Below are 24,077 nucleotides of genomic sequence, written 5' to 3'. Positions count from 1 at the left end.
CCTCTTCCCCCTCTCTGTGTATAATGCAAACCTCTGTATGTGTAGAGGCAGGAGTATATCATGGGGCCCATGTACAGGTCTTTGTCTTCCATCATATTTGAGATAGGGTCTCTGTGTGTGTAGAGGCATGTGTGTGTAGAGGCATGTATGTACCATGGGGCACATGTTTAAGATAGGGTCTCTGTGTGTGTAGAGGCATATGTGTGCCATGTATATGCCATGGGGCACATGTTTGAGATAGGGTCTCTGTTCTGGCCTTTGCTAACGCCAGGCTGGCGATGGCTTCCAGAGGTTCTCCTCCCTCTGGCTCCCATCTTATCACAGAAACACTGAGGTCATAGACAGGTGCTACATGCCTCACTTTAAGTGGGTTCTGGGTATCCAAAACACAGGATTTCACACAGTAAGTGCCTGATCCACTGAGCATTTTCCCACCTCTGAACGTGTTTTAAGGTCATTTTCTTATCATTTGCTTTCCAATGATTCTTTCTCATTTTCATAAAACATAGTCAACATTTCAAAAGCACTCTGTTTTGAATTTAAAATTAGATATTTTAAGAAATAACAATTCAGAAAATTTAAATATTGTAGACAGTAAAGAAATGAATACAAGGGGAAAAAATGAGATAATTACTTCATCTGAACATCTAGAGAAATCACTGATATGCTAGGTAACTTATATACTTGATTATAGCCAATAGGCTGAGAAACAACTCTATACTGGGGGACTCATAAGTTCTATACCTCACTGAGATAAAATGGTGACAGGTCCTTTAATATTTAATGTAGGCCACAAGAGAGCCAAGAGAAGCCACAGCAGACCATCACCTACACAACCATTGCCCAAAGACGACACACTGGGTCTTTCCAAAGTCTTTGTTTTGGGACACATCGATGGGCAAGCCCCTCTTAGAGCTGTTTAATATTGCACCTTACATGAGCGTCTCTTTACAGCTGTCCAGCTCCATCACTGTCTTCTGAAGTCTCAACCCAAGGGCATCTACTTGACACTGTAGGTCTGAAACGACACAGCATGCTCCTTAGTATACCAGGGTCGCGGTTTTCCACAAACTAAACCAAACTCTTCTGAAGTTTCCGTTTAGTTTCCAAAGAGCAACACAAAGAACATTGCCTGTATGGTTCTATGCAACATGCTCATGGTTCACACAACACTCCATATACCTCATATGTCTGGCCCTTTCTCTCCTTACCTTCATGCTAATTTATAGACACCTAACAAGCTAACCTTTCTAGTGTTTTCAAAGGAAATTTGTGTGGCTGGCACACTCCAGACATTTCTGATCATTTGGCTTACTTCTTAAAATGTTTGGCTCTCTGAGCTCCCTTTTCTGTTCCCAAACCAACTGAGTCTTCTGGGTAGAAATGAAATAGACAAATCATATGCCAGGTGCATGTTTGAGAGTTTGTTAACTCTGAGTAGTATCTAAAAGGCATTTTAATAACTTTAAAAGACAAGAGACTACTTTGGAAAATTGGCTTCCACATAGTCTTCATCTAGGAAATTAAGGAAGTATTTGGAGAGAGTTATTCAAGAAGCCATGTGTAATGTGTATAGAGTTTTGTCTTAACCAGAGTCCTGGCGCTAGGCAACTGTGAGAGTATGGTCTGAACGCCACTCCACGGATAGCCTGTGGGTATTTAACACTCTGGAAATCATTTAAGGTATGAAAGGAGACTACACAAAATGGACTTAACAGTTTATACAGAAAAAAGACATTCAAAACAAGGGAATTGTAAAGTTTTTATGTTCTAGCCACCTGAAGTGTTTTAATATCCTACTTTTAACCTTTTTTTTTTTTTTTTTTTTTTTTTTTTTGGTTTTTCGAGACAGGGTTTCTCTGTGTAGCTTTGCGCCTTTCCTGGAGCTCACTTGGTAGCCCAGGCTGGCCTCGAACTCACAGAGATCCGCCTGCCTCTGCCTCCCGAGTGCTGGGATTAAAGGCATGTGCCACCAACGCCCGGCTTAACCTATTTTTAATAGTAAACTTGAAATTTTTTATGCAGCACCATAAAAAGCACATCACCAAACTTCTGTTAATCTTCAACATTTTTTTATCTCTTTTTTTTTAAACAATGGGCTAATTTCTCAAATCAGAAGCAAATTCATTCTAAACAAATGTTCTCATAAAGATTTACCAGGCATTTATATTAAAACCTTTTTTTATCTCAGTGTTTTCAAATACATTATTTTTAATTATTTTAATGAACATATAAAATTTTGTGTCTATCATGTACATCATATTTTGAAACATGGATACAATATGGAATAAGTCATGCTTATTATTAAACCATGTACTACACCAGTTCTTATTTTTTTGAGGTGTGAACACTTCAAATTTACCCTTAAAATTATTTGATGATGTTATTAACTAATAATGACCATGCTGCACAATAGTCCTTAAAGTTCACCACCTAGCTAATGAAATGTCTGTTTGCTTTGACCGACGTCTCCTCACATGCATTATTTAACTTTATCCCTTCAAAATGCCAGACAGGTTCGAACTGTCTCATTTTTCAAATGAAGAATGAGAGAGGGGGAGAAGGGAGGAAGGGAAGGAGAGAGAGAGAGAGAGAGATCCTCTCTGGGTCCATTGTCCTATTCTTGAAATCAGAAAATCAATCAGCTAGCTGCTAAACTTTCTGAAGATGTTTAAGTCTGCTGAGGGGAAGACCCCTCAAAACAAGATTCAATTCCTGACTTACTAATGATATTTTCAGGGTACAGTTTTTCCCATTAATGGAAGAGAAAATAATAGGAAATATACTTTTTGGTAAAAATCTTTCAAAGCCCGGAAGCCTTATTTTGAACGGTCTGCACCATGTCACTGTGTTCTTAAGCTCCTATGGGTCAGACATGCTGCCGGCCGGCAGGTTTTGACGCAGTCTCTGGAGAATGAAGAGGCAGGACCAGGTGTTCACTGAGGGCATCCTATGTCCAAGTGCCGAGCATGGAGCCTTGCTCTGCCTTATTTCATTTGTGGCACAGTTACCAGAGGAGGAAGCAGGTATTTTGGTTTTTCCAAGTGCAAAGAGGAAAGAGGAAAGAGGAAAGTAATTGGCTTCCTAAAGTTCACTCAGCAAGCCATGTCGTGATTCAGTGGCTCACACCGAGTCCTGCCTGAGCCTTAAAGTCTTTCTTGCCCACAATGACTCTGGAAACATAAAGCCACAAGTGAACAGTATATTTGTCAGAGAAGTGTTGTGAGTGGTGTCTGGACCAGCTGTAGTCTCTGGACTTCTAAGGAGATACACTTTACAAAATAAGAAATATTGTTTTACTAACGAAAGCTAGAAAGACATGGTGTCCTTGTGACTAATTTTATGGAGCTGACAACACTGAGGACAAGTTTGCTTTCTTGTTGAATGCTCTTTGTACTTCTGTCAGGATAGAATCATAAACTAGATTAAGCATGGATCTGAGCCCATGGGATAAATTTCGTATTATTTCTAAGTGTGGCTATAGTTAAAACTGATTAACTTTAAAATAAATCCCCAAAGAACTGTTACTTTGTATGTACATTTTATGTAATTAATTCTCAATTACCTGAGAGTTAGTAGAATAGTAGATGCTGAAAATAGCCACTAATTCAAGCTCACTCTGGTAACATTAAAAAGTATTCTAAGGCTCACACTTGAATATACAGATGTGCCAGAGTTCCAGAATTTACCAGGTTCCCACTGAGACAAAGCATGCCAAGGACCCTATGCATGAGTAATGACAGAGCTGGTGAACTTCTGTGGCTCTTTACCACGTTTTCTCTTCTCTTCTCACTTTCAGGACAAACATAGGTGAGCCTTTGGGTCATAGTGCAGAACCAGCAGAGGAAACACTGTCCCATGACTGTTTGCCACATGTCTTAAAACAGCTCTGAATATCGGTAAAGTAAATAAGTGTTTCACCTTGTAAAACAAGAACCCATGAAGGTTGTTGCACCAAGTAAACAGAAAGAAAAATATAAGCAGTGCTAATCACGAAAGTATTTTATTTAAGGAGAAAAGAGATCACCTAGAGCTGAGGAAACACAATTCATTACAAATAACTCACAATGTAAAAAGCCCCCTGGTGTGTTATTGGGAGTTGATTCATATATTTTCATGGCTGCTTTTCATTTTTTGGTAGTATTTTTTATAATCAGGAAGTCCTAAGGATTATTTTAAAAAACAAAAACATAGGATGTGTCTCTCTGGTTCTGAATGATGTGTAAGCATCACACAGGCTTATTAAAGGTTCTCGCAGATAGCAGGGCCCTTTGTTTTCAGAAGCAGAATGCCCAGTTCCTGTCTTTAATAAATAAAGGAACATAGTCAGGATAAGCAGCAGAGAGTCTAAGCCACCTGCACAAAACAGCTCCTTCAGTTTCTGAGGCAAGGAGTTCTTAAATAAGTGTATTGTTCTGTGCAGTCCTTCTCTATAGTCAAATAAATTCAACTTCAATTTTCTGTCATTCAGCATGACATTGGATTATGAGGCAAGAGGCCCTGAATGACTGCGAAGAGAAAGGAAGCATTGGCTTTAAACACCATGCAGATGTAAGGCGGAACCCATGGAAACAATCCAAAATTCACAACAGCACATTCTACTGTGATGTGACTGCGTTCTCTGCAGATATTAAATACGAAGCAAATGATTTTAAATGAACAAAACCAAAAAGAGCTCTTAGTCTCTCTTCATACGAAGCAGCTGCTGGCCGGATAGCATTACACAAACAGCAGATTTGCAGTAATTAGGATTTGAAAGAATCCTGTGATTCTGAAAGGCTTTGAGAAACTGCACACACAAAGGTATTCACGGTTAACTATCTTATAGGAAGATAGAAAGCTTTAATACTCACTTGGAAGGCATAATAATAGGCATAAGACAATATCAGAGAAAACAATAAATACACCTCGAAGGGTAGAAAGAAGAAGTTTCAACTAAAAAACTCCTAATAAGGAAAACACACACAATCTTAAATTTTTGTCCGAAGTCCTATTGGGAGGAAAATCTCTAGCCCAAGGTTCATGTAGCAAGGCAGAAGAACAGCAGGCATATGGACATACAGAGACACAGGGTAAAATAGTTAAGATTTCTAGTTTGACTTGACAGTTGCAATGCCAAAGGGTTAAGGTGACCTCACTGGTGATTCTGAGCAGCAGAAATTACTTGTCTCAACACAAAAAACAAATTTCAACATAAAGTACCCCATGGCTGTCCTTTCTTTAATGTTAGAGATAAGGAATCCCAAACCACCTTTGAACCTTCTAACACAGTTAACACTGGACAGTTCAGAGGTGCTGTGCACAAGTTCTAAAGCCACACACCCAGCCTTCACACCCTGCCTCTTCCAGGCCGTCTGGTTCCAGGCACTCAGCACAGGGCTCTTCCAGCCTTCAGTGACTTCATATGTGCACAGAAGGAGAGCAATGATGGGCACATGAGTGTTGCCTAAGTGACAGTGATTGCTGTGCTGGAGTAAGTTACAGTCACCTCCTCCAATTTCTGATCTGCAGTTCATCACTTCCCACCCAAGGACCTTGTTCTTACACGTGGACACGGGGTCACTGGTGACCATCTTCTTAAAAAAGGGCTAAAACTGGGGACTCTATTTAGTTTCTTTTCTTTATTAATTTCCTGGGGAACTAGGGTAAAATGTTAACATTTGTTAATTACAAGTAATGGGATCACACACATTTGTTACATTATTTTTTCTGTGTTTCAAAGTTTTTATGGATCCATATTGTTTAAAACAGTGGTTCTCAACCTTCCTAATGTTGTGACCACTTAATACAGTTCCTCATGTTGTGGTGATCCCAACCACAAAATTATTTTTGTTGCTAACTATAATTCATAACTGTCATTTTGCTACTGTCATGAATTGTAATGTAAATATCTGATATACAAGCTATCTGTATTCGACCCCAGCGGGGTCATGATCCACAGGTTTAGAACCACTGCTTACAGGAGTCACAAGTGAGTATCTTCTATGTCACGAAGACTAATCAATTCTGTTCTGTGCATCCAGGGTACAAAAGAAAGCAAAGGACAGAGGAGAAGAAAACCTGTCGTAGGGAGGGACCAAATGAGGTCGAAAGAGCAGATAAAAACCACTGTTTGATCCTGTGGATGGGAAATGGAGAAGTAACTGTAGTTGCAGGGAAAAACACTAACAAGGAAGGAAGGGTGTTTGTTTTGTTTTGAAGACAGGTGATACTGAGACATGTGCATCTGTATTCAAGTAGGATCATTCCAGAAGGCATCTATGCTAGAATTTAAAGTATGACTTATAACCCGTCCCTTATATGAGGTTTATAAAAAACTACATTTCTTGCTGGTGTTTTTTAAGAATTACACAAATTGCCTGGGTTTAAAGAACTCCGTTTGGCCGGCATCAATGAAATGAGGATAAAGAACAGCAAAGAGGAAAAGGACTGACGAGGTTGTTGCGACGTGCCCAGGGCCAGGACACAGCGGATCTCCAGACCGCAGAAGCAGTGCAGGCTGTGGAGACAGAGGCCCAGGTGTGAAGTAGATGGCAAACAGACTCTCCACCAGTGTCCTGGAGTGGACAGCCTGGGAAGGACAGTGACACTGTGGGAACAAAGCGGCACACTGCTGAATCAGGTGCGGTCCTGTGGGCCGCTAACAGGCACCGCTAAGAAGAGTCCCGCAAGTGACAAGGGTAAGTGTGAGCGGGCTGAGGGGGCAGGTCTTCTCTACCCACAGAGCCGCAGGCACAGAAAAGCCCGCAGATAGGACAACACCGGAGACCAAAGTTAACCGTAAGAAAAATAAGATTGGCAAAATGCAAGAAAAATGGTCTATTTTTAAAAAGGACCAATGACCACAAAGAAGACTCAAATTAACAGATGAAGGAAGAAAAAATAAATTCATGTAGTAAGATAATGTTAGCAAAGAAAAGAAAAGCAATCTATAGTTTGAGGGGAAAATTTTAAAACCCTGGAGGAAAAACTCGGTAAGGAAATGAGGTATTGAAAAAGAACAGAAGGGAAACTGAAGAGTCAACCAAGGGGATGGGGACACATAGCAGAAAGCACATTACAAAGTCAGAGAACACACTGCAGCCGCCAGAAGCAGGTCGGCTAACTGAGAACTTCACTCTCCCTCAGCTCCTCCAATCCAACCAACTCCCCAGTCTCCTCCCAGCTCCACAGCAGACCACCTGCTGCAGCCTCCCTTCCCCATCACCAGTGCTTCCCAAAGATCTTCCCTTCCAAGCTCTTCCCCCACTCATCACTTTTTCCCAGTCCCCAGCAGGCACTCGGGCCAGGGAAGCAAGTGGCCTAACTGTAAATCTTTACCACTCTGATTCTCCCTCTGTCTCACCCCATCTTTGTAGCAGACCACCAGCTGCAGCCTCTTCCATTCTCTTCCCCCATCTCCGGCAGATGAGGCAGATCTTCTCCAATCTTCCTCCCAACTCATTCTGTTATCCAAGCTGCCAACTCCAGTAGGCTTTTGCTGAGAAGCCCACCCACCAAGCACGATATAGGCAGTGAATCAGGTAGGAGGGCTCCAAGCCTTCCTTCTTCCTCTGTTCCTCCATATCCAGTCCCCCAGTCTCATCCCCAGCTCTGTAGCAGATCACTTGCTAAGGTCTCTTCCTCACTCTCTGCCCCCATTCCCAGGGGACTAAGTATATCTTGGTCAAACACCCTGCTTTTATTTCTCCTATGGACCCCTCAAACCTCCCCTCCTACCCCATCCCTATTCCCAAGTGTCAGCTCCCAATACCTAGGAACAAATTTGACCTGGAATCCCCGTGGCCATCCCTATCAGGATCCCAGAAGAATTTCCTACCAGGCAACACACAGCCACCACTCTCCCCTAAGAACCAGGAAGGCCAACAGGAACCAAGGGACTCACCCAACAAAGACAAGACCAGTAATTAGTAACTAGAAGTACAAACTTCCCAAACTCAGATGCCTGCAGGCAAGTATAAAAACACAAACAATAAACAGCCAGGACAGTATGTCTCTACTAGAGTCCAGTAGCTTTACCATGATAGGTCCTCAGTATTGCCACATAGCTGAAGCACAATAAAAAGCCCTTAAAATAGTCTTTATGAATATGATAGAGGCCCTTAAAGAGAAAATGAATCAAACAGTCAAGACCCTAAAAGGGAAATAGAATCAATGGAGAAAACCCAAAGTGAGGGAAATCTACAAATAAAGAATTTAGGAACTTGAACAGGAACCTCAGAGGCAAGTCTCAGCAGCAAAATATAAGAGAGGGAAGAGAGAATTTCAGGCATTGAAAACACAATAGAATAAAAAGATGGATACCTCCATCAAAGAAAATATTAAATCTAAAAACTCCTAGCATAAAACATCCAGGAAATCTGGGACAACATGAAAAGACCAAATCTATGAATAGGAATAGAAGAAGAAGAAATCCAGGTCAAAGACAGATAAAATTTTTTTCCTTGTCTTTTTTTTTTTTTTTTTTTTTTTTTTTTTTTTTTTTTTTTTTTAGATTTACTTATTTATTTACTATGCACACAGCATCCTGCTAGAGTGTTTGCCTGCAGGCCAGAAGAATGCACCAGATCCCATTATAGATGGTTGTGAGCCACCATGTAGTTGCTGGGAATTGAACTCAGGATCTTCAGAAGAGTAGCCAGTGCTCTTAAGATCTAAACCATCTCTCCAGCCCCCAGACAAAATATTTTCAACAAAATCATAGAAGAAAATTTCCATAACCTAAAGAATGAGATGCCTATCAAAATACAGGAATCGTAGAGAACACCAAATAGACTAGACCAGAAAAGAAAGCGCCACTCAGCACATAACACTAAACATACAGAACAAAAAAAGAATGCTAAATTGTTGTCAACTGTTTATTATTATTATTATTATTATTATTATTATTATTATTATTATTTACAGTGGCTGCCCCTTAAGCAAAGGCTGTGTCTTAATCAGAGACTGCACCTCCACTCCTATCAGCAGTGGTTTGGCCAAAGGGCTGCAGCCTGAGGGGATTCTGTTCCCTCAGGCACCGACTCTTCCAAAGCTACTAAGGGAAACTTTATCTAGATCTCTATCCCTCTAAAGAACTCACAATTCAAAGGTTGAAGTAGAATTCTGCTTGCTCAGAGAAGCTGAATGGCAAGTAGTTAGCTTTCTCCCTTTGCTGGCATCTTCCAAAAAACCCAACTGTCCTTCTGCTTAGTCCCCACTTAAGAACTCTACCTACATGTGGTTCCTCCCTATCACTTCCTGTCAGCTACTTCCTGACTCAGCCTCCTGCTCACATGTTAATTTTATTTAATCAAACAAATTTAACACATCTTTGCATTGTTAACAAAAGCAGTAGGAAAAAATGCAATACATTTTAAAATAATATTCCACAACAGTTCTAAGTTATAAGGGAGAAAAACCAAGTAACATATGACAGACCTATTAGGACAAATCTTGACTTCTCCATGGAGACTCAAAAAGTCAGAGGGCCTGGAAGTGAAATTCTCAGGAACATGGATGGAACTAGAAAAAAATCATCCTGAGTGAGGTATCCCATACCCAGAAAGACAAATATGCTATGTATCCACTTATATGTGGATATTAGCTATTAAGTCTATGATAATAAAGCTACAATCTGTAGAACCATAGAGGTAGGTATAGAATAAAGGACTGGGGTCGGGGCACAGATAGATCTCCCTAGGAAAGAGAAATAGAATAGATAGTTATGGATGGATAGGGGGGTGTTGAGGGGACTGTGATAAGAGGATCAGTTGGATAGGAGGAGTGAAGAAGAGGATGAGAAAGGGAATATAGCAAGAGACAGATAAAATTAAGGACCATTTAAGGAGTGGTTCAGAAACTTAATACAGTAGAAGCTTTCTAAAATATAGACATATATGTTCTAAATGAAATCACCAAATAATGGGGGAGACAGAGCCCCAGCTAGCCATCTCTTGTCACCAAATGAAGCTTCTGGTCTCAGGACTGGGTCACAGATAATTGGGTTGTTAGGCAAAGAGGTCCCATAGGAACCCCCCAAAACTCAGTCTGTTGCCAAGACTATAGGTTGCTTTCCACAAACTGATGGCAAGGCCCCATTGCTGAAGACAACACCTACACCACTCAGTGAACATGGAGAAGTCCAGCTGGTGCCTGCATGGAGCCTTCACCCCTGTGTTCTAGCATCTTTGGTACAGGAAGGTGCTCTGTACACTACCAAAAGAGAAATGTAAAAACCAAGCCAGCCACAAACCATTGGATGGACAACAGTGTCCTGCCTGCATGGTATGCTAGTGTTATGGTGGCACAAAGCTTGTAGGAGTAATCAACTAATATCTGGATTGACTTAAGGCTCATTCCATTAGATGGAACCCATACCTGACTCTGCTTGGGTAACCAAGAACCTGACACTAGACCTAGGGTAAAACCAAATACTACTGTTCTAAGAACTTAAAAAATAAAGGGACTTCTAATGGCATTCTGCTGTACTCATAGATCAATTCCTTGCTCAGCCATCATCAGAGAAGCTTTTTCCTACAACAGATGGGAACAAAAACAGAGACCCACAGCCAGACACTCATTATGCAGAGAGTGAGGGACTTTAGAACACTCTAAGCCCTAAATGAGATGTTGCTATCACATCCCTCCCCTCATGGCTCAGGGAACCCTGAGGAAGATGAGATGGAAAGAGTGTAACAGCCAGAGGGGATTGAGGACACCAAGGAAACAAGGCCTTCTAAATCACCAGGATCTATTCACATATGAACTCACAGAGACTGAGGCAACATGCATCAGGCCTACACAGGACTGCACTAGTTGCGGTCCCACAGCTGAAAGGAAAAGGGAATGCATGCCCCCATCTCTAACCTAGAAATACTCTCCAATTGATAACCATTTGCAAATGAAAACTGAAGTTTCCTCCAACAGAGAGTCACTAGAGAAACAAACTACTCTTAAGAATAGGCTGCATGCCCAACAGGAAATGAACTCAGCGGTATCTTTGCAAGTTCCTTGTCATGTCAGGGCTCTTCCTGTGTGGTTTGTTTTAATTTTATCTTATTATTTTTTCATTTTTATTAATGTATTTTTCCTTCTCTCTTTTTTACCCTACAGGTCCTTTGTATACATATTATGGTCTCTAGTTTAATGTTTTTATGGGATTCCTGAGTGTGTAAATGAGTGGGTCTCTGTTTCTTTTGCTGTCTCTTGGGCTCTTTTCCTTCTGTTGGTTTTGTCTAATCCTGATGTGTTAGTTTTTGCTTTATCTTATTTTATTTTATTAGTATTGTTGTTTTCTAATGAAAGACAGAAAGGGGTGGATCTGAATAGAAGAGGAGGTGAGGAGGAGGTTGAAGAAGCAGATGAGAAGAAATAATAATCAGAATATATTATGTAAGAAAACAATCTATTTCTAATAAATGGGAAAAAATTGAAGGACAGAAATAAAACCACCAAATGGAAGCTTCAACCAACTTGACACAGCTATTTTGATACCTGAAAAAGTAGATTTCAAATCACAATGAGTCAGAAGAGATAAAGTACAAATACAAATGAAGTGAAATAATTCCTTGTATCATATCAGGCCATGGTAGAATAAAGCCAGACACCAACAGCAAGAGAGTCCACAGAAGTTACTTGTGAGGAAAGAGGTAAGAAAAGACCCAAGAAGATTCTAAGCAGAGGAACAATGCTGGAGGAAACACACAGACAGACAGTGGAACACAGAGAGGACTCAGAAATAAGCCCTCAAAGACATAGCCATCTAATCTGTGGCAACTTTGACAATTGAAGGGGAAAGTCTTCAATAAACAGCATTGGAGAAACTGGACATTCACATGCAGAAGAATGAAATTAGATCCCCAACTTTCACTCTGCATGGAAGATTCAATGTGAAACCAATCAAAGATTTTAAGACCTGCTAGAAGGTATCAGTAGATGTGGACCTGGGCAGGGGCTCTGAGAAATGACTCCAACAGCACAGGAAATAAGCCCCAAGAGTTGACAAATGGATTGCACGAAATTTAAAAGCCTTTCAGAGCAAAGGACACAATCAGCAGAGTGACGAGGTGCCCAAAGAATGAGATGAAACTTTTGTTGACTATACACCACTTAGTGGAAAGGTATTAATATCTGAAATGTACAAACTGCAAAAATGAAAACACCAACTTTCAAATATTCTAAAATATGGGCCTAATAAGTTGAATAGAAAGTTCTCAGAAGAAATATGAAAAAGAAGTTCAATATCCTTTGCCAACAGAGAAATGCAAATTAAAACCACTTTGAGATTCCATGTACTATGGAGAAGTGAGCAGAATATTACCCGAAGACACTCATAGCATAAAAAACAGAAGCAGAGTTGATAATGAGTGTAAGACAGAGCTTAGTCCTACAGCTGCAGACACGTCCCAACAGTCATTCAATTACTTGAATGAATTCATGTTTCATGATCAAAGTATTTACACGGATTCCTTTGGGAGGACTAACTTGATGACAAAGCATGAGTGGATCCTTTGGGAGGACTAACTTTATGGCAAAGCATGAGCAGATACTTTGGGAGGACTAACTTTATGGCAAAGCATGAGCAAGGCGCCATGCATCTTCAGATGACCGGGGCACAGTTCTTTCTTTGCTCCTTTCTCCTTGTGCTCAGGTATTAGTCAAACAGGCAAAGGACTAGAAGCACTTTTCCAAACAGGATTTTCAGGCCACAGAACTTCTCTGAGCTAGCTGCGTTCTAAAATAAAGTCTGTCACACAAATATATAAAGTAAAAAAAAAAAAGCAAAAATTACTTTTGCTACCATTTTAAGTATGAAGATATTCTTGGGCAATACTCAGATATGTAAAAATTAGGTATAATAAAACTTGACATGATTTTGATAGAAAAAAAGGAAGATAACTGTCTAGTAACAGGGTAAGAGTAAGAAAATTATGATTTATCTAGAGAACAGAATAGCGTCTGGGAGGTAGATCTCTGAGTTTGAGGCTAGCTTGGTCTACATAGGGAGTTTCAGAGCATCCAAGGCTACATTAAGACTGTCTCTAAAAGGGACAGGTGAGGTGGATGATCAGTTATGAGCACTTTGCTGCTTTTGCAGAAAACTCAAGTTCAGTTCCCAGCATCCATATGGCAGCTCACAACTCCAGTTCCAGGGGAATTCAATACCCTTTTCTGACCTTCAAGGGCATCAGGCATGCACATGGTACAGACACACAAGCAGGCAAAATATTCATACACATATAAATGAATCTATAAAAATATAAATAAAATTTTGAAAGAACAGAATAAATTTTATCAATAGTTTTGACATGGAAAGATTGCATAACAGAGAAAATGGTGGCTATTATAAAACTATGATTTATACTTATATATGTGTATGTCAAGAAAGATACATATGAAATGCTCATAATTGTATCTGAATGATTTATTTCATTAACAGTGAACATGGCTTATTTTGGTAATAGGAAACAAAACCATCATATTAAAGTGCCTTAACATTAAGCTACCTTCTAATTCACCCCATAACCTGCCTGTGTTTCGGGAAGCCTTGCCCACTGAGGGTTTCACCATTCCCTAGGGGGGGATGGGAGTGTCTTGAGGTGCTTGAGTGGAGAAAGAAGCTGGCATAGGCATGCATGTGTTAGCTCATTCCTTTCTCCTCTTCACTGTGATGTAATTTCACCAGTTCTCCCAAGCCCTCCCTGGTACAATGGGCTGTAACCTGGAACTGTGAATTAAAATAAATTAAAATAAACCCTGTCTTCCTTAGGCTGCTCTTGTCAGAGAATTTTATCACACCAACAGAACAGGAAACCCAATTAGCAATTAGCTGGTGGGAAAGAAATGACGGACATGATGTAGCTAAGGAAAAGGCAGAGACAGCAGGAAGGATATGATCCGGGCCCAGAAGAGGGAACTATGCTGGAGGTGAAGAATGGGGACAGAGGTATGAAATGGCAAAGGGGGAAACAACCTAGGAATACACCAGAATTACAACTACTTTGAGGGAGAAAAATGAGGAAGGAAGGAGACACATCTATCCTGAGGATTACTGATGATCCTTGAAGAAAATTCCTCAAGATCCAGACATTCCTACAATGGAGAAACATACAGAACAGAGATCACCTTCAAATGAAAGCCCAGTGTCGGAAGCAAAGGGACAAATGTAATCTGCTCAGACTTCAGTGCCAGAAACTCCTCCCTCAAGACACTTCACACTTCAGTGGCAGCCTTGTTCAAAGAGGAACTCTCAAGAGTTTTAGTCTAGTCGTCTGGCTTGTAACTTGTCTAGAGAACAGGAAAAACTCTGTGTGTGTGTGTGTGTGTGTGTGTGTGTGTGTGTGTGTGTTTGCGTGCAGGTGAGGTGCTACTTTGGGACATGGAAACAAGCAATCTATAGTATTCCAGTATGAAGCTGCTCTTTAAAGGAATGCTCAATTTAAAACAAATGAGTGCCTGTACATTTCCTTAGCTTTCTAGTATAAAACCAGCGCTTTTCAGGGGTCTGGGGATGTAGCTCAGTGAAGAAGTGCTTATCTACACAGTTATCCAAAGGAGTGGAGGAAATCACTACCTTTCTCTTTTATTATGAGTAAAGTTTACCTTACTGTAACTGGAAGCCAAATATTCAAAGGAATCATAAAGGCTGGCCAAGGTACCACAACACACTGGCTCTGAAAAGTTACACTTTGCAGGTAAGGTGACAGTCCAGCTCTGCTCAAAGCCTTCTCTGTTGTTTTAAAAATATAAGCGGCGCTGTTACTGGGCAAAAAGGTCATGAAACACGACAAAACCCAGTATCAGAGCTTTATATGGGGAGGGGAGTACGGGGGGGGGGGGGACGGGACACAGAAGAGAGTAACCAGGCCTGGGGGAGACACATATGCAGGGGGGGGGGAGAACAGAGAGAAGAGAGGGGAGGAGTCTGTGTCCGGATTTTTAAGGATTCCCCTGCACATGCACAGGTGGGCTTATGGAGCTCCACCACACATGCGCTGATTGCGTGACCACGCTGCATGCATTTGTGCAATCACGCAGCACACGGATGACGTGAGATGCAAGACCCCTTACTTAGCTACTGAATTGCACACGTGCAGTCATGCAGCTGGAGTGGCAGCAGAATCCTAACATTCTCCTTCTTCCACACAGCAGATGACTGCCATTGAGTCACAGCCACTCCCTGCTTCAGTCACGAAGCCCAAGAGTGGGCAGACAACTGTTCAGCTAACCAAGGCTGACCAGAGGATAAATCAGTGAGACAAATGGACCTTGTGAATGAGAGAAAGTAGGACTGATGGGTTTTGTGACTAGAATGATCTAAGGAATTTTTAACCCATTAGTCCTAAGTCTGTTACAGCAGAAACAACTACTTCAATATTGTATACTTTTGCAGTTCTTCTGGCAGCACCTCATTTTATCTCCTTTCTTCTCCTAATGCTTTGAAATAGGTAATGAAAATGACCAGATTCCCACTTATAGATGTATTATCAAGTCAAGGAAGTGAATGGCTTGAACAGAGGGCTGGTAGCAGAAACGCACAGGCATAGGAGGCAGATGCCGACTGCTGGCTTCGGTCTTTCTTTCCCTCGCTGAACCACACCACTCTGACTTTCCCCACTGTGCTAGAGAGTTAGGGAACACAGCATTTACTCACAGTTCTGTGTGGATGAAACACACAAACCCTGTGCTAGCACACAGACGGACCACATGCTGTCTGCCTCTAGTGTAAGAGATGTCCAGGATAGGCATCCAACAGTGATCCGAGTGGGGGCGGGATCAGGGGCACAAAAGGAGCAGCTGCCAATGGCCTCAAGGGCGTGTGTGTGTGTGTGTGTGTGTGTGTGTGTGTGTGTGTGTGCTGGGCAGGTGCTGTGTATGCCATAGCATATGTGTGGAGGTAAGGGAACATTTTGTGGATTTGGTTTTCTTATTCCACCTTATAACCTGCAACAATCAAACTCTATTCCATAGGCTTCATGGCAAGTATTTTTACCTTCTGAGACATCTCAATGGCTCCCCAAAGTTTCTTTTTTTGAAAAAAATTTTAGATGCATTTACTTTATTATTTTATGTGTATGAGTATTTTGTCTGAACGCATGTACACCATGCATGCCTGGTGCCCACAGAGGTCAGAAGAAAGCATCAAATCCCCTGGGACTTGAGTTACCAATGGTTGTAAGCAGCCATGTGGGTGTTGAGAATCGAACCCAGGTCCTCTGTAAGAGCACTCAGTGCTCTTTAAGCCATCTCTCCAAACCCTCAAAGCTTCTTTTTTTTAAATGACAGAAATCCTCTAAAACAATGGTTCTCAACCTATGGGTCATGGTCCCTTTGGAGTCTACTGACTTTTTCACAGGGGTCACCTAAGACCATCAGAAAACACAAATATTTACATTACAATTTATAACTACCAAATTTACAGTTATAAAGTAGCAACGAAAATAATTTTATGGTTGGGGGGGTATGTCACCACAACCTGAGAAACTGTATTAAAGGTTGCAGCATCAGGAAGGTTGAGAACCACTGTTCTAAAATGAGATCATGGCAATGGTCACAAAATTCTGCGCATAGCCTAAAATCAATACATTGCACACTTAAAATGGGTAAACCTGAAAATATGTAAATTATACCTCAGTAAAGCTATTTTTAAAACATTTAATTAGGATGTTCAAATATTTTATGCAAAATAACATCATTAAAATGGCTGTGTTGTTTATTATACCAACCAGCTTACTAAAAGAAAAAAGTTTCAAAGTTTCTCTCTTGGGATACATTTGAAAGTTGGTTAAATAGATTTAGGGAGGAATAACAATGCTGAGATGATTTATCTGAACTGTGTCTTCCAGTATTTATGACTGCTGACAAAAGCAAAGGACACTTCATTCTACCTGGTAGAAGGAAAATCATTTAAGTGGACTCATTGGTAGGTCATAATGACCTCTAAGAGGACTATAATCAATTGAGATAAATTGTGCATTTTGGAAGTAATATTAGTGTGGCCTAAACATAAAATTACAAAACTCATGTAAATAAATCTGTTTTTAAATGGAGCTAGGAATTTAGTCTTCAAATTTTATTTTACATGTTTTTTTTTTTTTTTCAGGAAAAAACCCTAAACTTCAGCATAGATATAGGTCGCCACTGACAGTCCATTATCAGCCTTACAACTATACAGAGAAGAATTAACATATGCATTTAAATATTGGGCATGTATGTTTCAAAAGATAAGCAAAAGAAAACGATGGGAAGATAAAGTTAAAGGTTTTTCATGTAGAAAAGTAATTATCATAGACACTATATCCTTGAGCCAAAGTTGAAAATGTTCAATGGTGTTTTAAAAAAAAGTGAACACAAATATGAATGTTTAACCTTGGACACAAAGAAGCAAATCCCAGCCTGAAGGGGCTGACCAGATTGCCGCCCAACCAGCATACTCACCAGTGACAGATGGTGTCAGAGTCACCTGCATGGTGTATGGTGGCAGGGTCATCATCTGACACTTGGCCTAGGATGCTTGTAATTAATACCACATTGGTGGACAGCATGAGACTGCAGGATCAGACAGAAGACACAACAGAGTGATAGTTACACACTTCAAAATGGAGAAAAGTCCATTGTCAAAGTGAATTCTGAAAGTAAGAGATATGGGGAAAGTGGGGGCTTTAACTGGGGAGTGGGCAAGGAGGGTAATAAGAGGGGAGAGTCAGGGAAGAGACAAACAATACTAAGGATGTCTAAAGAAGCCACAGGTAAACGTTTTATAATACGTATATAACACGCACAACACTCATGTACAGTTTATATGGAGTTACTCCATATTTCTCCTCAAGAGCCACAGACTATTGAACAAAAATGTCCTTGTAGCAGACATAGGAGACTGTCTAAAGGGTCGTTGGAAAGCAGAGTCCAAGAGACTGTCACAGAAAATATAAGCTATTGCTATGGCCTTTGTTTGCTTCCCAGAACTTGAAGATAAAACCCTATGGCTAAAGATACTAGACACGTTGGACACAGGAATTAGAGAAATTGAGCTGGAACTGACCCAGTGGACTCCTGTGGTTGGTGGTTTGAAAGAAAATGGATCCCAAAGGGAGTAGCATTATCAGGTGGTGTGGCTGCAAGATGGAAAACTCTCAGTTACCTCTCCAGCACCACGTCTGCCTGCATACTGCCATGCCCACCATGATGATAATGGACGGAACCTCTGAAACTGTAAGCTGCCACCCAGTGTTTTCCTTTATAAGAATTGGCATGATCATGGTGTCTCTTCACAGCAATAGAAACTCTAACTAAGAAAACTCCTTTCTGAGAAGGTACTATGTAAACTCCTTAGAAAGGAGAACAATTGATGGTCCTACCCAACTGTAAAGTCTACAGGCTAGGAACTACAACAATGATCCCGGATAGTGCGATAATGACATTTTTATCCTGACAATGGCCAATAATTTTCTAATTGGATTTAAGGCCTGATCAACAGTATTCGTGTTTGGTACTACAAACCTGGCCAATTATCTGTGGCTGGAGAGGCCATAGGCCCCAAAAGAGAACTTACTGTCATTTTCCTAAATCAATATAACTTTTAACTGTATTCTAAGTACTTACTTATCCTTATACCTACAGTACTTATTTATCCTTACACCCGTCATCAAAAAGTATCCTTTTTGAAACAGATGGAGACTATTACAGAGATTCATATCTGGTCAAAACAAAGAGAAGAAGTGACCATAGGCTGTCCAGACCTAACTGACACATCTACAATATAAACCCTATACTTAAGGCTCAGAAAACATCATGGAAGATGGGGCAGAAAGACTGTAAGAGCCAGAGGACTAGGATACCTGCTGCTAGATAGGGTCTTCTAGACATGATAGGGAGCTACACCCATGAAATCTCAACAATACAGTTGCCTAAACAAGATCTACATAATGACAAAACCAGTGGCATGCTATTGTGGATAGGGAAAATTTCACAAGGCCCCAGACCTAAACAAAGACCTACGGGTTATCAATGGCTGACTGCTGAGAGAAGAAAAATTAGCTTTCTCAAGGTATTAGCTCCACAATGCTTTTCTAATCCAAGGTGGTTAGCCCTAAACACATATACATATGAGCAACAGCAAATGGACTCCATAGGTTTTCTGTGTATACACACATGCAAGTGCATGCACATATACATGTATACATATTTGTGTGTATCTATGTATATATAAAATTAAGGAAGAGGTCAATAATTTGAGACAGAGTAGAGGTGATATTGGAGAAGTTGGAAGAGGAGAGAGGGAAAGGTGGAAATGATGTAAATACAGTATTCACGTATAAAATTCCCACCAAAAGTAAAAAAATTAAAAAAAAAAAGAAGAGATATGGAAATATAAGATACTACAAGAATTTTCAAACTATATTTATAAGGAAAATATAGTGAAATATTCTGCACATGTCTAAAATCTCAGGGTTTGTTAGTTGTAAGAGTGTAACATGTAAACTTACTTACTGAGAGGAAACTTGACAATACAGGATCTCTGAGAATATGAATAACAAGTGCAGAACAGAGATGAAAGTGAACTTGTCTCCGAAGGATGCCTGCTGTGATACTGAGCACTCAGAGATGGCCTACAACCCTGATGCTGTAAAGAGACTTGTTGGAAGAAGTATAAACATGCAAATGTATAGAATTGGGTTTAAGCTTTTTAATTATAATGAAATATTCATAAAGTTCATAGAAAAAAGTGAATTTAAGTATCTTTCCATTGTGTCCTTTAAACAGATTGGTTCTGAAAAACAAGAAAGAGCTGACGGTACCAGCCTGCCTTTATTTGGATTTTTCTGGAGGAAGTCTCAACTGCTTTGCCCACTATAGAACTATCATGATAACTGCTATTACAAGGGAACAGTACAGGCCCGGATGTCCATAAACAGAAGAATGGACAAAGAACTGTGGTGTTAGCACACAACGGAATTTGAGGTGTCGGTAAAGATAAGGCTAATTATGCTATTTGCCAGGGGATGTATGAACCTAGAAAGTACATTAAGTAAAGTGACCCAGACTCAGAAAGACGGAAATCACATTTTCTCTCATACGAAGATACTAACTTAAAGTCTGTATATATGCAAATAAAGGGGTAGGAGACCTGGGGTAGGCTGTAAAAGCAGATAGGAGACCACCAGAAGGGAATATGAGGTGCTGGGTGAGGTGGAAAGCATCTCCACATACACCCAAGGTGAGGCTAGGTGTAAGACATTCATCCACACCCATGAAGAGCAAGAAAAACATGTGCACACCAGAAGTCAAAGGGAAGACAATGCTCATTGGTTGGCCTGCTGGTGCCCAATACATATTTGCCAAAACCAGGGCCAGGAGATGGGAAGAGATGATTGAGAAGAGGAAGGGTACAGCTTTGCGGCTAGTAGGCAGAGATCCAATCACATTATATCAAGTGGAAAATGGGTAGTGGTGAGGAGGGAGGCCGAGGCAGGCAGGGAACATTAAAAGTGGGCACGACTAGGAAGGGTCCCTGTGATCCCGAGGAGGAGGAGAAGGAGGAAAATGCACCAAGCTTGATGTACAACACTCAAAGAGCTGGGATGGAAGTTGTGATATCTTTTTGTAGTGTTTGAATGGGTATGGTCCCCACAGACTCATGTATTTGAGTGCTTGGCCCACAGGGAGTGGCACTACTAAGAAGTGTGGCCTTGTTGGAGGAAGTGTGTCACAGTGAGGGCAGGCTCTGAGGTCTCATATGCTTAAGCTATGCCCAATGTGGCACACAGTCTTCTTCTGCTGCCTGAGGATCAGAACTCTTAGCACTCCCCCAGCATCATGTCTGCCTGATGCCATCATGTTTCTTGCCATGACAATAATGGATTAAACCTCTGAAACTGTAAGCCAGCCTCAGTGAAATGTTTTCCTTTATATGAGTTGCTGTGGTCATGGTGTCTCTTCACAGCAATAGAAATTCTAAGACACTTCCCAAAATTGGTAATTCTATTTTGTTTTGTGTTAGCCTTCCTTTGGTGAAAAAATATCCAAGATAACAACAACAAAGTAGGAATTATTCATACTGGTTCAAGTCCATGGCCACTTGGCCTTTCGTTTTTGGTCTGAAACAGTATAGCACAGGATGAAGAGCACATGCCAAGGGTCTTTTTGGCTTATGGTAGTCAGGAAACAAAGCAAAAGACAGCAATGACCTCATTTCCTCCAGACAAGCCCACCATTTAAAGGTTCCAGCGTCTCCCAATAATGCAATCATCTAGGGACCAAACCCAGTACTGGGGCCTGTGTGGAACATTTAAAATATAAACTGGTGTTGGACAATGGGTCAGTAGGTAAGAGCTCTTGCTTGGCTAAGTTCTCTCTGAAGAACTTGCATAAAGGAAGAAGGAAAGAATCTACTCCATAAAGCTGTCCTCTGGCTTCCATGTGTGCACTATTGTATATGCATGCCTGCGAGACACACACACACACACAAGCGCGCATGCTCGAACTAGGGGTTTGATAGGAATGGTTTATCTGGGTTCATCTGTTAACAGCATTAGCTGTTCTTCCAGAAGAAGGTTCAGTTCCCAGCACTCACAAGGTGACTCAACAACTATCAGACTCAGGGGAACCAACAACCTCTGCTGGCCTCTCAGGGGATGAGGCAGGAATATGGTGCACAGACATACATGTAGGCAACATACCCACACACAGAGAATAAAATAATAATTAAAAAAAAACCCAAACCACTGTTATCACTGATGCAAAATAAATTAAAAGAAATTGTCAGTGCAACTCTATGGATCCATCAGAAGGGTATCTGTGGATAAAGGAAGAGATACATTCATGAACGTTTTTCTAAATGTATTCACAATTTCTCTCCTAAGATCCCAACATGGTAAGGACTATGGTTGTTGTTCACTAAAAATAAAGCAGTATCTCTATGATCGACACACAGGAAATAGTACTGATATTATAGTTGACAGTAGCACTAATAAATCTGTCTACCCTGCTATCTATTTTAAATAGTTTCCACTAGAGAAATGTACATGTGCCCCCAGTCTCAGGAGTGTGGGTGTTACCTAGGAGTGAACTCAATACCAGGAACAAAGCTGATGCTGTAACTCAGCCCTGAGACACCGTCGGCTCTCTACTCTGCAATTCCACTGGCTTTAGAAGTGCATCCGGTCTCTAAGTGCACAGCCTCTCCAGGACTGAAGGTCCAGAGCTCTCTCTGCACTCCCCACTTAAATACAGACTATGCATCGCAAGTGCGAGACCTTAATGAGGGCAGAAGAGTTGCAATTAGTGCTATGTTGTTTGGGGCATGATTTTTATGGTAAGAGGAAGAATGTTAGCTAATTATGAAAGATGGGTAGGCTTTTTAAAAATAAAGTTCATTTGGTGTTAAAATATCAGAAAGAAATTTAAAAGGAAAAAAATCACTCATATTTCCATCTTCTAAAATTTATTTTCATATCTAAATTCCTTCCTGATTTCTGTTTACAAATATGTCTATTTCAACACAACTGCATTGCATACTTTTGTGAACTTTCTAAAACCATGTAACATAATCACAAGTATGTGCCTACATTTAGGCTAACACTTATACTGTCATTTTTTAAAAGTCTGCATACTATTCCGAATGTTGGTAGATAACACAAAGTCCATTATAGAAGTGCAGTCACTCACTAGTATAAGAGTCTCACGTAGGTCAGTTTAGACTCAGGTTTGCTATATAACAAGGATAACTCCAGATTTCCCTGCCTCTGCCCCACAAGTGCTCGCTTTACAAGTCTGCACTACCATGCCTGGCTGTTGTGCGATATCTGTGCACTGCGTGAAGCTGTATTGCTGTGATTGGTGTAATGAAAAGCTGAATGACCTGCTGTGGGATGGTCTGTATGTAAAATGTGTGCTTTGATTGGTCAATAAATAAAACACTGATTGGCCAGTGGCCAGGCAGGAAGTATAGGCGGGACTAACAGAGAGGAGAATTAAGAGAACAGGAAGGTGAAGAGAGACACTGCCAGCCGCCACCATGACAAGCAGAATGTGAAGATGCCGGTAAGCCACAAGCCATGTGGCAAGGTATAGATTTATAGAAATGGATTAATTTAAGATATAAGAACAGTTAGCAAGAAGCCTGCCACGGCCATACAGTTTGTAAGCAATATAAATCTCTGTGTTTACTTGGTTGGGTCTGAGCGGTTGTGGGACTGGCGGGTGACAAAGATTTGTCCTGACTGTGGGTCAGGCAGGAAAACTCTAGCTACAATGGCCAATAGCTAGGCAGGAGGTATAAGTAGGACTTCTGGAGAGAAAAAGGAAGAGGAGCAATCTAGGTGCATGGGAAATGCCAGGAGACATGGAGAGGAAGCAGGAGGTGCAAGATGGAAGAGAGGTAATGCCATGTGATAGAACATAGATTACAATAAATGGGTTAATAAGTTATAAGAGCTAGTTAGGAAGAAGCCCACGCTATAGGCCGAGCTTTCATAATTAATAAGAAGTCTCCACATCATTATTTGGGATCTGGCAGGAGAGAGAAAGACTTGCTACACCTGGCTCTTTGTGAATGGTCAACATGGATATAGGTTTCTTTTCATTCTGAACTGGTCCCTAAACACATATTCTCAAGATTACTTCATCACAAATAGATTAAACAAATGTAGTAACAATTTTAATGAACAAATAAATTTTTACTGCTAAATCTGTGGATTAAGTTAAAATGTTGAATTGCAAACAGTTGACGCTTCACGTTTATTAATCTGTTTCAGTGTTCAACCATCTCCTAGCCTGGGTACTTAGTGTTCCTTACAGAATTCAATAGACCTTCATGTGCGGTTTTCAATCCTTTGCATATCATATATGACATAAATGCTGTTTTTAGCCTGCTGCTTTTAGGTTTGGGGCAGTTTTTGAACTCAGAATTATTCTACTTTTATCACTGAACTCTGACTGGTCCTTTGCAATCTTTATTAAGAACTGCTTTATTGCACCCCCCCCCCACAGCAAACATGCTCTCCTATGTGCAGCTTTCCTGGTGTGTGTGTTCTCTGAACTTGGTTTTCACATATGTCACTTACTTGCCTTTGTTACCCCTAAACCATTGAATACAG

At 40.7% G+C, this 24,077-nt stretch overlaps 1 protein-coding gene across 3 annotated transcripts in view; it reads right to left on the bottom strand.

Annotated features, from left to right (window-relative positions):
* The window catches only part of Lekr1 (leucine, glutamate and lysine rich 1), a 186,615-nt gene that overhangs the window by 71,961 nt on the left and 90,577 nt on the right, over positions 1 to 24,077 (bottom strand). For all 3 annotated transcript variants that reach the window (XM_037206641.1, XM_028888675.2, XM_028888676.2), the window contains one exon: positions 937 to 1,018. In XM_037206641.1, the coding sequence (XP_037062536.1) occupies positions 937 to 1,018 (82 nt within the window). The remainder of the gene's footprint in view (positions 1 to 936; positions 1,019 to 24,077) is intronic.

This window comes from Peromyscus leucopus, chromosome 6 (assembly GCF_004664715.2).
Source record: "Peromyscus leucopus breed LL Stock chromosome 6, UCI_PerLeu_2.1, whole genome shotgun sequence".
In the NCBI taxonomy this organism is placed as follows: domain Eukaryota; kingdom Metazoa; phylum Chordata; class Mammalia; order Rodentia; family Cricetidae; genus Peromyscus; species Peromyscus leucopus.
Note: the sequence above shows the minus strand (reverse complement) of the source record. Positions and strands in the feature narration are given on the sequence as shown.